The 15,115-nt window shown below is 38.5% G+C and overlaps 2 protein-coding genes across 3 annotated transcripts in view; both read right to left on the bottom strand.

Annotated features, from left to right (window-relative positions):
- Positions 1-15,115, bottom strand: part of LOC136265140 (uncharacterized) — a 142,017-nt gene that overhangs the window by 13,703 nt on the left and 113,199 nt on the right. The gene's annotated exons all lie outside the window — the stretch shown is intronic.
- The window catches only part of LOC136263396 (uncharacterized), a 34,401-nt gene continuing 30,200 nt past the window's right edge, over positions 10,915-15,115 (bottom strand). For both annotated transcript variants that reach the window (XM_066057910.1, XM_066057909.1), the window contains 7 exons: positions 12,336-13,862; positions 12,180-12,290; positions 12,029-12,130; positions 11,814-11,969; positions 11,695-11,767; positions 11,211-11,359; positions 10,915-11,163 (listed from right to left, as the gene is read on the bottom strand). In XM_066057910.1, coding sequence (XP_065913982.1) covers positions 11,054-11,163; positions 11,211-11,359; positions 11,695-11,767; positions 11,814-11,969; positions 12,029-12,130; positions 12,180-12,290; positions 12,336-13,862 — 2,228 coding nt within the window. In that variant the 3' untranslated portion in view covers positions 10,915-11,053. The remainder of the gene's footprint in view (positions 11,164-11,210; positions 11,360-11,694; positions 11,768-11,813; positions 11,970-12,028; positions 12,131-12,179; positions 12,291-12,335; positions 13,863-15,115) is intronic.

The raw sequence follows: 15,115 nt of genomic DNA, 5'->3' as shown, positions 1-15,115 counted from the left end.
GATTTTGCTCACGTGGGTGCGTACGGACAAACATAGGTAGATAGGTAGATAACTTTTACGAAAACAATTTCAGTAAACCAGGCGCACGCCCACAGCCGGCCAAAGGCCGGCTGTGGGCGTGCGCCTGGTTTAATAAGTAGGCATTCCAGTATCCGAGATTTTTTAATAAAAAAATTCTCCGTATATTCCCCAATAGAACCCAGGCACAAATGACAACTCGTGTTTAACTTGGGATTGTTCCGTCGTCCGAGCTCCAATGAGGATGAAAATCGCTGTGGGGTTTGTCCACACGCTGATCATCATGAAAATCTTAGTTTTATCATGCGCGTTACATATAAGTAAGTTATGTGTTGTTTTTAATCTTTTCAAACCTTGTAATGTATGTAGAATACTTTAAAACTTTAAAAAACGTACTGTCGGGTGGAAGGTAGTCACTGGTGCTTACTTTAAAGTGCGTAGTTACTTCACTAGGATTAGCGATTTTCAGCTCCAGAGCAATTTTCTGATGGCTGTGTCATCAGCTCAAAAGTATAAACCACTTCAAAGTCAGCATAACAATGCCATAATTGAAACCACAATTCCACCTTAGGTATTGTTGCATCATTGTGGCACCTCCACTTTAGTTGTTTACCTTTATAAGTTGCTAACTTGATGTTTTTACCAACTTGAGATAGCCACTTGCCTATGGGTATACACCACTGTATTGAGAAGTGTGCAGTAGGTGCAGGGCCGCCCACAGGGGGGGGGGGCAACTGGGGCATTTTGCCCCGGGCCCCAGCCTGAAAGGGGCCCCAGGAGGCCCCATGAATACCTATTTAAAAGATCGATATACTCTAATAGAGCAGTCAGATCTAAATACTCTAATAGAGCAGTCACAGTATTCTTCAGAGGAGTAGTATAGCAAGCTTATAGATAAGGAGATATGGTTGGTGATGGGTAGTTATTGTCATTGCCAGCAGGTTGTGACCTTTTTTTTGGTCTTCACCTTACAACTTGGGTCAAGGGCCCCACTTTAACTCTTTGCCCTGGGCCCCTCAATTTCTCTGGGCGGCCCTGAGTAGGTGAAACATATTTGCTCACCACAAAGCATACAAAGATCGCTGAGATCCAATAAGACCTGAAGTTACTCTGATTATGATTATTATTATTACTGAGCAGTCAGCCCTGCTGGTGTGCTCAGATTTGCCCGAATACATGTAACACAATTACAATAATGATTGTAGTCCAATTCTAAAAATGTCAGCATCTGCAACTTCAACAAGATCTACTGGTAAGTACTCTCATTACATGTACAAATTTGCAGCTAGGAGCAACTGCAGTTTCAAGATAGTCCAGATTGCTAGATGGCTTCCTGATTCAATTGTGCAGTTTTTCCTTGTAAAATGTATGGGGAGCCCTGGAGAAAAAATGTACCTTTTTTCAGTTTTTAAGCACTGTGCATGCCAAAGTAGCTAATTCCAGCCCAACAAACTATATATTTCTGAGATCGACAAACAATACTCTATCTATTGAGCATATAAAAAAGCCCGTTTTTCCAAAATTTAAAAATCGGTCTGGAATGCCTACTATAAGTATTTTTATCCGAATTATTAATAGCCATAATATGAAATATTCCACCTTACACATCATTTTTCTATCCATAATAGCTACAGCTGACTTAGAATAGCTATCTACAATAATAATTCAAGTGTATTTAATTATTAGTGTATTATAATAATATGTTGTAACTATACTATATAGCTACTAAGTTAGGTAGATAATAATGCTCAAAGACTTGAAGAAGACACACTGGTATAAGATGTACAAGTTTCAGAATTGCAGATAATCATGCAGTTATATCCCTGATGCTGGCTGCAGATTATTAACATGAAACGATCTGACTGCTCTATTAGAGTATTTGAACGTTCTATTAGAGTATATCGATCTTTTAGAGGTTTTTCAGCCAGCACTACTGTCAGCTTTATATCATTTGTAGTAGCTTAACTCATTCTTCTAGGTAATCAAGAAGAGACATGCCCCCTAATTCCACCGATTATTCCCGTGGTCGTCCGATTATTCTAAAATTATTCCTGTAATCATCCTATTATTCCGAAATTATTCTCACGAAATTGGTGACCTATTATTCTCACGATTATGCCGGCATAATAGGCGCAGGCCTATCCAGGCCCTCTAAATGTTCTTGGCTGCCCTGGGGAAAGTATTGCAAAGTTGCAGATATCTAGCTAGTATACCTCTTATAGTAGTGCCTGGACTGTTGTGACATTTCCTAAAACATTGGAAATTTCATGTGTCGGGACATTTCCTCTGGCAAACATTTGACACATTGTTAGATTTCCTAGCATTCAGAAATTTGACATTTACATGAGATTTCTTAGTCAAGGACATATGACATGCAATGAGATTTCCTATACTATTCAGAAATTTGACATTTACATAAGAATTCCACAGTCAAGGACACATGGTATGCAGTGAGATTTTCTATACTATTCAGAAATTAATTTTGACATTTATATATTTACATGAGATATACGTAGATTTCCTAAGTCAAGGACACATGGCATACAGTGAGGGAAATTTTCTATATATACTATTCAGAAATTTGATAGATTTACATGTGATTTCCTTAGTCAAGGACACGGTTGAAATGGTCATGGCTATTGGAGTAACACCAGACCATTTTTCCCTGACCAAAATACAAAAGGCAAAAAGCAGTCTGGGTACTCATGTAGATATTAGCTATAAGGTTGTTTGGCTAGTGGTATTTATACTTTTTATGATTATGATTATGATTATGATTATGATTATGATGTGATTTGGGTTGAGGCTTAGAAGCCTGTACACCCATTCAATTACATACATATACATACATAAATTAGATGCAATGAACAAAAATTAACTATGAATATAATTATTACATTAACATAAATCTATAGTCATAAAAGTAATTATCTATAGCTGATTTAAAATTATTTAATAAAGAATTTCCTACAATATCACTCGCAAGATTGTTCCAATCATTAATTACTCTAGTACCAAAATAGTTGACCCGACATGAAAGGTGGGCAGGTGGCTTAAGTAATTTATATGCGTGACCTCTAGTTTGTGTATTGTGGGAGAAAGTAAAAAAGTTGGAGTGATCCAGATTGAAGTAATCGTTCAACATCTTGAAAAGAAATATTAAGTCACCACGTCTGTGCCTGTACAAAAGAGATGGTAAATTCATTGATGTCAGCCGATCTATGTAAGACTTGTCTCTTAAAGATGGTACTAGTTTTGTAGCACGCCGTTGCACACCCTCAAGTTTACGTTGATCTAATACATAATGGGGTCCCCAAATTACATTTCCGTATTCTAATATTGGTCGAACCATTGATTTATACAACCGTGATAGTACAAATTCATTCAAATCAATAAAGCTTCTTTTCATACAAGCCAATACCCTGTTCGCTTTCATAGCTACTTCAGAAGCGTGTTGGTGGAACTTTAAATTCGCATCAAATATAATACCCAAGTCCTTATGACAATTAACTGAGTCCAATGAGACACCATTAAGATAGTAGCCTCCAAAGCTGTGTGTGGCTCGACCAAAGTGAATCACTTTACATTTAGTAACATTGAACTTCAATTGCCACACATCACACCATTTGGCTAGATCATCTAAATCAGTTTGGAGTTGTACATGGTCTGCCAAAGTAGAAATGGTTCGTATAAGCTTGGTATCATCTGCAAAATCAGTTGAAAAAATTCAAAGAAGAGCTACCAAGTTAGTGAGCGAAATTAAAGACTTGCAATATGTTGACAGATTAAACCACCTAAACTTACCATCTCTCAGATATCGACGTCGTAGAGGGGACTTAATTTACACATATAGACTATTTCATAACATGCTGGACATGGATAGCTCATCTTTATTTACCCTTCGATCATCTTCTATAACAAGAGGTCATGATTTAAAGATCTATAAACCACACGCTACCTGCTTGCCACGCCGTCACTTTTATTCAGTAAGAATTATAAATGATTGGAATGGACTCCCATATGACTCAGTTAATGTTCATTCAACCAATTTGTTTAAGACACACCTAGATAGATTTTATTATGATTACCAGTATGATATTGTATAGTTATTTTTGTAGTAGTTTGATTGTATAGATCAGGTTTTTACAGGCTTTGCCTCCTTACCTGTACCCCCAATAATAATAATAATAAAAATAAAAACACATGACTTGAGATGGATTTCGGCATATCATTTACGTAAATAAGGAAGAGAAGAGGTCCTAGAATTGATCCTTGTGGAACACCACTCTTCACATCTTGCCAACATGATTTTTCCCCGTTTAAAACAACGCGCTGTCTCCTATTGGATAGAAATCTATCAATCCATCTAAGAAGGTTGCCTGTAATTCCATAGTGTTCAATCTTATACAAACGTTTATGTGGCACACTATCAAAAGCTTTCTGCAGATCCATGTAAATAACATCAACAGGTACTCCACAATCAAGTGATTTTGTTAAAATATCCATAACATGAAGTAATTGGGTAGTGCATGAATGGCCCTCTAAAAAGCCAAACTGGTGGGATGTCAACAAGTTATTGGAGTTCAGATGTTCTAGTATATTAGTTTTAATAATGGATTCCATAACCTTAACTACTGTAGATGTAAGGCTGACAGGTCTATAATTACATGCAAGATGTTTACTTCCTTTCTTATGAATAGGGGTAACAAAAGCAATTTCCCATTCCGATGGCAGAACACCAGACTGGAAAGACTTATTAAATAAAATGGACAGTGGAACTGATAGTTGGTCAGAAAATTCTTTGAATATACGTGGAGGCCAACCCTCTGGACCTGGAGATTTATCTGTTTTTAGCCTATTCAATTCATCAAATACTAATGAAGCAGTTATTGTTATGTTTTCCAACTTTGGTACCGAAGCTCCCGGATCCAGGGCTGGAAAATTGGTTAAATTTTCATTAGTGAAAACACTCGCAAAATATGAATTTAATAATTCAGCCAATTTATACTATTCAAAATAAAACTACAATACCAATTTCTTTACTACAGATTTTATTGCAAGCTTATTGACATTACACAATAAACTACACTGTAATCAAGACACACGGTAGTGTCGTGCGGCCCAAGAACCGGCGCGCCATACCATGAGTATATTGACAGTAAGAAAGAAAACGCGATTTTCACACCTTTATAACTCCGTGATCCTTCTTCCGATTGGAACCAGGTTTGCTTCAGAGGTGCCCGCCAGGTAGGCCACCCCACATACCAAATTTGAAGAAAATCCCCTTAGCCATTTCCGAGATACGAGTGCCCAAAAGTTCGTTTTTATTTCTTCGTCTTTTTCTTCTTATTCTTCGTCTTTTCGCACACTTTAAAAAATTGCTATAAAACACAAACGCGTAATCCGATCGCCTTGAAATTTGGCACACATAAAGGCAGTCCAACGACGAATCCTATTATCAAATTTGGTGCAACGTCGGTGAATGGTTCAGGAGATATGATTGATTAATCGCGTAAAACAAGATCGATTTGTTGTCACGCCTACAAGGTAAACCGCTTCATGGAATGAGTTGAAAATCGGTTTATGAATCGATCAACCATTGTAGGAGTGCCTTTTGGTGGTGTGAAAACAATCGAAATCAAGATCATAGAGATATGACATGAAACCGAAGGTGTGTAACAATTGCGCGATCGAGATTCGTGAAAAAAAATACGAATAATTTCCACTCTTACCAGGCAAACCGCTTAGAGCAGTGAGCTGAAAATTGGTATGTAGCTGGAATAGTCATCGTAGAAAGTCCTTGCAGTAGTACAGAACAATCGGTTTACAAACCACTGACTTATGATTCCAAAGCCAACTCCGTGTAGCAAATGCGAGATCGAGATACTCTAATAGAACAGTCACCCTAATAGAGCATTCACCTAGTTCATGGCTTACTCCATTATAGATTTCTATTACATTGCAAGTTATGCTGTAGGGAGTTGAACAGCAACCAGTTAATATTTTAGACAGTTGAGCTACAAGCGAGTCACCTTGCAGAGAGTTCAGCTACAAAGAAACCATCCTGTGGAGAGTCACGAGGCACAGAAGAAACGTGAGTATGGTGACCGTGTCAGAGAGGTTGAGCAGGCCTCCTTTACTCCCCTTGTGTTTGCGACCACTGGAGGTATGGGAAGGGAGGCAATAGTTTTCTACCGTCGTTTGGCTGACCATCTATCTCGCCGCGGCTCTACTAGTTACAGTCAGACTCTGGCTTTTATCCGATGCACATTGTCTTTTTCTCTACTTCGGTCAGCTACAATGTGCATACGTGGAAGTAGGTCCATCTCGCATCGCTCCTCTGATGCCTCTCCTGAGATGGGCCGCATTGATGAGCACAGGGACTTTTAAACTTTTAGCAATCTGGTCCTTTTTATTCAGTTGTCCAGCACGTGCTTTCTTTGTGCTGGGGGTGGTAGGCAAGGGCAGTCCATCCAGCCCGGGAAAAAAAAAAAATCCTGTGGAGAGTTCAGCTACAAACAAATCACCCTGTAGAGAGTTCAGCTAGAAACAGTCACCTTGTAGAGAGTTCAGCTACAAAGAAACCGCCATGTAGAGAGTTCAGCCACAAACAAATCACCGTGTAGAGAATTCAACTACTGAGACAAACAAATCGCCCTGTAGAGGGATCAGCTAGAAGAAGTTATCTTGTAGAGAGTTCAGCTACAAAGAAATCATCATGTAGAGAGTTCAGCTACAAAGAAACCACCATGTAAGGAGTTTAGCTGCAAACAAATCACCTGTAGAGAGTTAAGCTCGAACCAAATCACCCTGTAGAGAGATCAGCTAGAAGAGGTCACCTTGTAGAGAGTTCAGCTACAAAGAAACCACCACATAAAGAGTTCAGCTGCAAACAAATCACCCTGTAGAGGGATCAGCTAGAAGAAGTCACCTTGTAGAGAGTTCAGCTACAAAGAAATCACCCTGTAGAGAGTTTAGTTACAAACAAATCACCCTGTAGAGGGATCAGCTAGAAGAAGTCACCTTGTAGAGAGTTCAGCTACAAAGAAACCATCATGTAGAGAGTTCAGCTACAAAGAAATCACCCTGTAGAGAGTTTAGCTAGAAGAAGTCACCTTGTAGAGAGTTCAGCTACAAAGAAATCAACCTGTAGAGAGTTCAGCTACAAAGAAACCATCATGTAAAGAGTTCTGCTACAAAGAAATCACCCTGTAGAGAGTTCAGCTAGAAGATCGAAGTCACCTTGTAGAGAGTTCAGCTACAAAGAAACCATCATGTAGAGAGTTCAGCTACAACGAAACTACCACATAAAGAGTTCAGCTGCAAATAAATCACTTGTAGAGAGTTCAGCTACAAACAAATCACCCTATAGAGGGATCAGCTAGAAGAAGTCACCTTGTAGAGAGTTCAGCTACAAAGAAACCACCATGTAGAGAGTTCAGCAGCAACCAAATCACCCTGTAGAGAATTCAGCTACAAACAAATCGCCCTGTAGAGAGTTCATGCAGCTAGAAACAAATAACCCTGTAGAGAGATCAGCTAGAAGAGGTCACCTTGTAGCAGGGGCGGATCCAGACTTATAGAAAGGGGGGGTCAAAAATGAACTGAGGCACTACATTGTCTCTGTTTGATAAGGTGAGACCAAAAAAAAAAAAGGTCACAGCCAGCTGACAATAGCTGCCCACCTCACCAACCACGCATTTATAGCTGATAAAGTACATAAAAATCCTTAAATAGCTCACTACACACTGTTCTAATACTGTGACTGCTTTATTAGAGTGACTGCTCTATTAGAGTATCTCGATCTTGGTATACTAAAAATTTTTGGAGGGGGGGTCAAGAGCCCCCTTTGACCCCCCCCTGTATCCACCCCTGCCTTGTAGAGAGTTCAGCTACAAAGACACCATCATGCAGAGAGTTCAGCTGCAAAGAAATTATCCTATAGAGATTTCAGTTATAAGAATTCACCTTGTAGAGAATTCAGCTACAAAGAAACCATCATGTAGAGAGTTCAGCTACAAAGAAATCACTCTGTAGAGAGTTCAGCTAGAAAAAGTCACCTTGTAGAGAGTTCAGCTACAAAGAAACCGCCATGTAGAGAGTTCAGCCTCAAACAAATCACCGTGTAGAGAATTCAACTACAAACAAATCGCCCTGTAGAGGGATCAACTAGAAGAAGTTGCATTGTAGAGAGTTCAGCTAGAAGAAGTCACCTTGTAGAGAGTTCAGCTACAAAGAAACCATCATGTAAAGAGTTCAGCTACAAAGAAACCACCATGTAGAGAGTTTAGCTGCAAAAAAATCACCTGTAGAGAGTTCAAATAGAAACAAGATGGTTTCTTTGTAGCTGCACTCTCTACAAGGTGACTTCTTCTAGCTGATCCCTCTACAGGGTGATTTGTTTGTAGCTGAACTCTCTACAAGTGATTTATTTGCAGCTGAACTCTTTATGTGGTGGTTTCTTTGTAGCTGATCTCTCTACAGGGTGATTTGAGTTCAGCTACAAAGAAATCACCCTGTAGAGAGTTCAGCTAGATGAAGTCACCTTGTAGAGAGTTCAGCTACAAAGAAACTACCATGTAGAGAGTTTAGCTGTAAACAAATCAGCCTGTAGAGAGATCAGCTAGAAGAGGTCACCTTGTAGAGGGTTCAGCTACAAATAAACCACCATATAAAGAGTTCAGCTGCAAATAAATCACTTGTAGAGAATTCAGCTACAAACAAATCACCCTGTAGAGGGATCAGCTAGAAGAAATCACCTTGTAGAGAGTTCGGCTACAAAGAAATCACCCTGTAGAGAGTTCAGCTAGAAGAAGTCACCTTGTAGAGAGTTCAGCTACAAAGAAACCATCATGTACAGAGTTCAGCTGCAAACAAGTCACCCTGTAGAGAGATCAGCTAGAAGAAGTTACCTTGTAGATAGTTCAGCTACAAACAATTCACCCTGTAGAAAGATCAGCTAGAAGAAGTCACCTTGTAGAGTGTTCAGTTACAAAGAAACCACCATGTAGAGAGTTCTGTAATAAATACATGTATTATATATATATATATATATATATATATATATAATTTGTACATTTACTGATAAAATCAGAAATATTTAAACTATGTAACATCTGCTTCATCCTCTCTTCTTCCTGTGGTAAAGAAAAAAAGATATGTTATACAAATACAAAAAGAAGTGAAATCTAATCCAAAACAGCCAAGCTTTAAAAAAAGAGTGCGGCCCTGAGAAAGTCTATGGTGAAAAAAGATGTGAAATCCAAAGTGGTGGCCAAGAAATGGCTGTGTTGGTAGGTTAATGGTAAAAATTTTAATAATGACAATTCAGATGAATTTTGTGCCGCTTGGTCTTGGCACAAATTCACCTGAATTGTTGTTATTAAAAGTTTTACCATTAACCTACCAACACAGCCATTTCTTGCTGCCACTTGGATTTCACATCTTTTTCCACCATAGACTTTCTCAGGGCCGCACTCTTTGTTTACAGCTTGGCTGTTTTGGATTAGATAAGAATTAAGTCTAAGTTTCTACATTCCAAACAATTTTTTTAAAATGTACGACATATTATATAAAATCACACTACTTTAGACAAATCTTTTGATTTTAAACCTGTATCATGACCAGTACATAGCTATAGTATATGTATGAGCAAAGTGTCAATCTTACGTAATTGGCTCTCTAGAATGCACTGGATTATAGCATATGTAGTGATCACCCATTACAGCTCTCCCATAATATGAAATTATAATACAATACCTGCATACACTATACTTTAAAATGACATTGAATAAAGAGACCAATGCTACACATGTATACGTATATAGAAGTGCTAAACAACTACGGTATAACCTCAATGCAGAGCTAAAAACTGTGTGGGGATGTTGGGTTATCAAGGGCATGGCAATATCAAACAGACTAAGTCTCATTGGTGCAACAAACAGCCAGTGTTGCAATACAGAGGTAATCCAGTATTACAGCTAGAGGCGTTGGATTAGAGAGGTCAATTCAAATAATTATATATAGGAATTTAATAGTCTACAGTAGAAACTCTTGCAATCACAAACTACAGAACACAATCAACATGTCTTGATAAAAAATTAGTAATCCAAAAGTCATAGTCAAAATGAATTCATACGAAAACAGTAACATTATTTTTGTGAATCAATTAAGTTTCAGTTGCAGTGGAGAGTCGATTATCAATTGTGGGAAAGATGTTTGTATAAATAGTACGTAAAATCAAACATCCATTGATTTATATTATTCAGAGCCTTATTTATATACCCCAAGAAAATATACACTTATAATTGAGCAGTCACGTGCATGTGCACTTTGTTGTTCAGGTAATCAAATGTTCAGAAAACTGACTTTCCACTGTAGTAAAATTCACACAAATAGGACCTTGTACATTATCCCACCATGCAGATTATAACCTGGGTATGTACCGGGCCCATGGTAGTTCATTGACCTATCCCTAAGTATCATGCCTATTTAACATGGTAAATTTTCATACAGCAGAAGTATTTAAAAAGTAAACCATATTAATTTTAAGCTTGTGCATGGGAAGGAGAAATAGTGGAATGTTTTACCATTCAAATCATTGTAACTTTAGAACCAATTAAGTTATGGCCTTTCTGTAAAAACCAACTGATTCTTTAAGGAAAGAGCTTAAATTTGACACCAAGTTTGTAGATAGTGGATCATATAAACATGAAATAGAGACAGAATGGACAGTTTCTGAACATAAAATTGCTTGTAAAGGTCACCAAAGGTCAAGTCTGAGGTGGCTCCCTATTGAAAAATAATCTTTGTCATACAGACGAACTTTTTACCAAGTTTCATGCTTTTATCCAAAAGGACCTTTTTTAAACGGCTTACAACCCTGACTATATACACTGTAGGTATCTATTCATGCCTTGCATTTTCAACAACAGCATCTGTAATGTAACAAGCAAGTGTAAATATATGATTGTCCATAGATAACACATGATTGCATGGAAGTAATATAGTTCAAGCTGGTCAACTACGTAGTTGGTCAAGTCTGACGCCTGGGAGTCCGCCTCCGCCCAAACCATTTGACTGGCCAGCCCATCTGCTTTTGCTCTGACATTGTATGATACTCTGCATCCTGCCCGTATACTGTACCTACATGTATTATTGGTAGTTATGAAATACAACATTATGAATCTTACCCCTCTGAAATTTATTTTCAGCAATATTATGCTTCTGGTGCTTATTGAACGACCAGTCCCTCTCCTCTTGTACTGTATGATACTGCTGTTGGATCCAGGATTGGGAATTTGGGACAAATGTCCCCCCTTCTTGTGGAGGAGCCATACTTCTGATTAAAATACAAACTTTATGCCAGCTTATAAAACTCACGAAAATATACACATTTTACTAGCATTGATTACGAATTTACCTGAAACTAAAGTAAACCAAAGTCAAATTGGCTATGAAATTGTCGCTAAGCACCTTTGTGCGTACTAAGCGCCTCTAAAATAATTATCGTGTTGCTGTTGTTTAAGACATTCACAGCCTTTTAAACAGCTTTAAAGACTTCACAAATATATCTGCAAAGGCCAAAATGGTATAAATCAACAGTGCATACTACAAAGAGGTGTATTATTTGCTGCTTCAACGGGATCTGGCTCTCCCTAACCACCTACAACTTGCCTGTTTGTGCCCCTCTTCTTGACAGGTCCTGGATCCGCCCCTGGATACTCCATATTACGCCCATGCACTGTAACTATATGTATTATTGGTATTATGAAATACACCATTATGAATCTTACCACTCTGAAATTTTTTTTCAGTAATTTTATGCTTCTGATGCTTATTGAATATAAATATAACAATGATTGCTATTGTACCAAGGATCAATATGAGTAGCCCAATAGACCCTGCACTAAGTCCATCATCATTGTGACCTTCCACCTTAGGTGTTTCTTCTGTAGCAGATCAAGTAGTGAAATACAACAAAGAGGATGTACACAGATCAATCACTCACCTTCACACTTGCCTTCACTTTCATCAATACCATATCCTTCTTCACATTGCTCACACTTGTTAGTCACCACATTACATACAATACAATTTGGAATACCACAGTCTATGCAAAGCATGCAGTTAAAATAAGGAATTAAAAAATATAAGCTCACTATTTTTGCAAGTGCCTTCATTGAGTACAAACATTCCAGCACATTCTGTGCACTCTCCCATCTCATTCTTATCACTTTCTTTGCACTGCTCACAGTTTAACATGGCACAACCTAAAAGTAGTTTAAAAGCAACAGAGAACTTGTGCATGTACTTACCAGAACAGTCAGTGCCAGAGTACACTGGATTGCATTCACAAATGAATCCATCAACTCCATCAGTGCATGTCCCTCCATTTTTACAAGGATAAGGATCACAATCATCTATATTTATCTGACAATCTGTACCAGTAAAACCAGCTGCACAAGTATATCTATGCATGTTAATTCCATCTGTGCAAGTTCCATCATTCTGACAGGGCATCAGTGCACATTCATCTATGTTATTCTCACAGTTTGTTCCATTGAAACCAGCTAAAAAAGCACAACTGTTCATGTTCATTCCATCTGCACAAGTTCCATCATTCTGACAAGGTATCAGTGTTGTGTTACTGAGCTTCTGAGTAACTTTATCTTTAGTTCTCAGTACTTCTTTCTTGAACATACTTAGTTCTTCTTCAATGCCTTTCATCTGTTCTTTTACAGTTACAAGTTCACTCATTACATTGCTCTTTTCATAATGAATAAACCAAGCCAGCAACACTACAAAAAAGGATAACAATAACAAGTATATCAAGCTGCAATGATAGATGGATTTATGAGTGCTACAGGAAATTTCTTGCCGGGATTTTGTTAGGTCTTGTGTAACACTTTCAAACTGCTGGGTCACTACATCTTCATGCACAGCTTTCCTTGTTTTTTGTTGAGTAGCTACGTGACCTTCCATCATAACTGCTAACTTTTGTTCGTACATTGCAAGGTCACTTTTTGTTTGTGAAATCTTTAGCATTAGCTCCTCTTTACAGTCTACTGCTTCAAGTTGAATACTAGCTACTTTATGATTAGTGTTAGTGAGCTGATGTGTGGTGAAGGACAAGTGTTCTTCCATCTTTTCTTTGTTATGTTCCTTCTGATTCTTACGTGTCATCCTCTCCTCACAGCCCACCACATGATACTCGCACTGGATTAGCTCCAGTGGGCACATCTTTATGTGTTCTTCTATAACTTCTCTTGGGACACTACCGACCTCACACTTGTTGGGACAGGTGATGGGAAACTTGGGACACTGTTGCTTGTGTTCGCCTTCAATAGACTGATGTTGTCCTGTGATGTGGCAATACTGACAGGTAGCCTTACGATGTGAACACTCATATTCAACATGATTGGTCAAATCTTGTCGTTGTAAGGTTTTTCCACAAATATTGGAGCAGGTGACTTCTTCAAATGGACAACCATCACTCTTTTTGCGATGATTGATAATGTTATTCACTTCACCTTGCCACTCACATCCTTTCTTCTTGTTAGTACAGTACACATGGAGACTTCTGATGGTTCGGTCAGCTTGTTTGTTGGCAAAGGTAATGAATTCTTCCTCACGACATATTGGACAAGCAGCAGAAATAACAGTAGCTGCTTTCTTCATTCCCTCAAGACAAGACTTACAAAATGTGTGCCCACAGCATTTGCTAAGATGAGGTTCTCTACTGGGACATTGACAAATCTTACACACCAGTAGGTCTGATGGAGGATCAACAAAGACATATTCATATCCACCTCTGTCAGTGGCTATTGCCATTTCCTTGTGGACTACATATATAAAACACAAACTCGTGATTTTAGTGTGATCAAGACACACGGTAGTGTGTCGTGCGGCCCAAGTAGCCGGCGCGCCACACCCGTGAGTTTATTGACAGGAAGAACGAAAACGTCATTTTCACATCTTTGTATCTCGGTGATCACTTATCTGATTAGAACCAAATTTGCTACACAGTTGCCCGCCAGCCAGGGGAGTCTACATTCCAAATTTGAAGGAAATCGCTCCAGCCATTTCCGAGATACGAGCTGCCAAAGTTTCGTTTTTTTTCCTTCGTTTTTTTTCCTTCGTCTTTTCGCACACTTGTAAAAATTGCTATAACAAGCAAACGCGTACTCCGATCGCCTTGAAATTTGGCACACAGAAAGGGAGTCCAACGGCGAATCCTAGCTTCAAACTTGGTACAAATCTGATGAATGGTTCAGGAGTTATGACCGATTATTCGCGTAAAACAAGATCGATTTGTTGTCACGCCTACAGGGTAAACCGCTTCATGGAATGAGTTGGAAATTGCTATGTAGATGGAGTAACCATCGTAGGAGTGCCTTTTGGTGGTTTGAAAGGAATCGAGATAAAGACCACGGAGATATGACACAAAACCCAACCTGTGTCACAATTATGCGATCGATTTTTAGGAATAAAAAAGTATTAGTTTTCACGCCTACTAGGCAAACCGCTTACAGCAATGAGCTGAAAATCGGTGTATAGCTGGAATAATCTTCATAGAAAGTTCTTGCAGTAGTACAGAAGAATCGGATTACAAACCACTGAGTTATGATTCGAAAGCCAACTCCGTGTAGCAAATGCGAGATCGAGATACTCTAATAGAACAGTCACCCTAATAGAGCATTCGGCTAATTTATTTACTCCATTATAGAATTTTATTGCATCACAAGTTATTCTGTAGGGAGTTCAGCTGCAAACAGTTAATCTTATAGACAGTTCAGCAAGAAGACAGTCACCATGTGGAGAGTTAAGCAAATATATCACTATAGAGATTCAGAACATTACAAGTCACACTGAAAAAAGTTCAGCTATAAACAAGTCATGCACCCTGTAGAGAATTCAGTTACAATTAAGTCACTCTCTAGAGAATTCAGTTACACAGAATTCAGCTACACACAAGTCACTGTAGAGAGAGTTCAGCTACAAACAAATTACCCTTTAGAGTGATCAGCTACAAACAAAACACTTTGCAGAGTGTTCAGCTACAACAGATCAACCTTTAGAGCGATCAGCAATGAAC

Source organism: Dysidea avara, chromosome 8 (genome assembly GCF_963678975.1).
Source record: "Dysidea avara chromosome 8, odDysAvar1.4, whole genome shotgun sequence".
In the NCBI taxonomy this organism is placed as follows: Eukaryota; Metazoa; Porifera; class Demospongiae; order Dictyoceratida; family Dysideidae; genus Dysidea; species Dysidea avara.
This window is presented reverse-complemented; position numbering and strand designations above follow the sequence as displayed.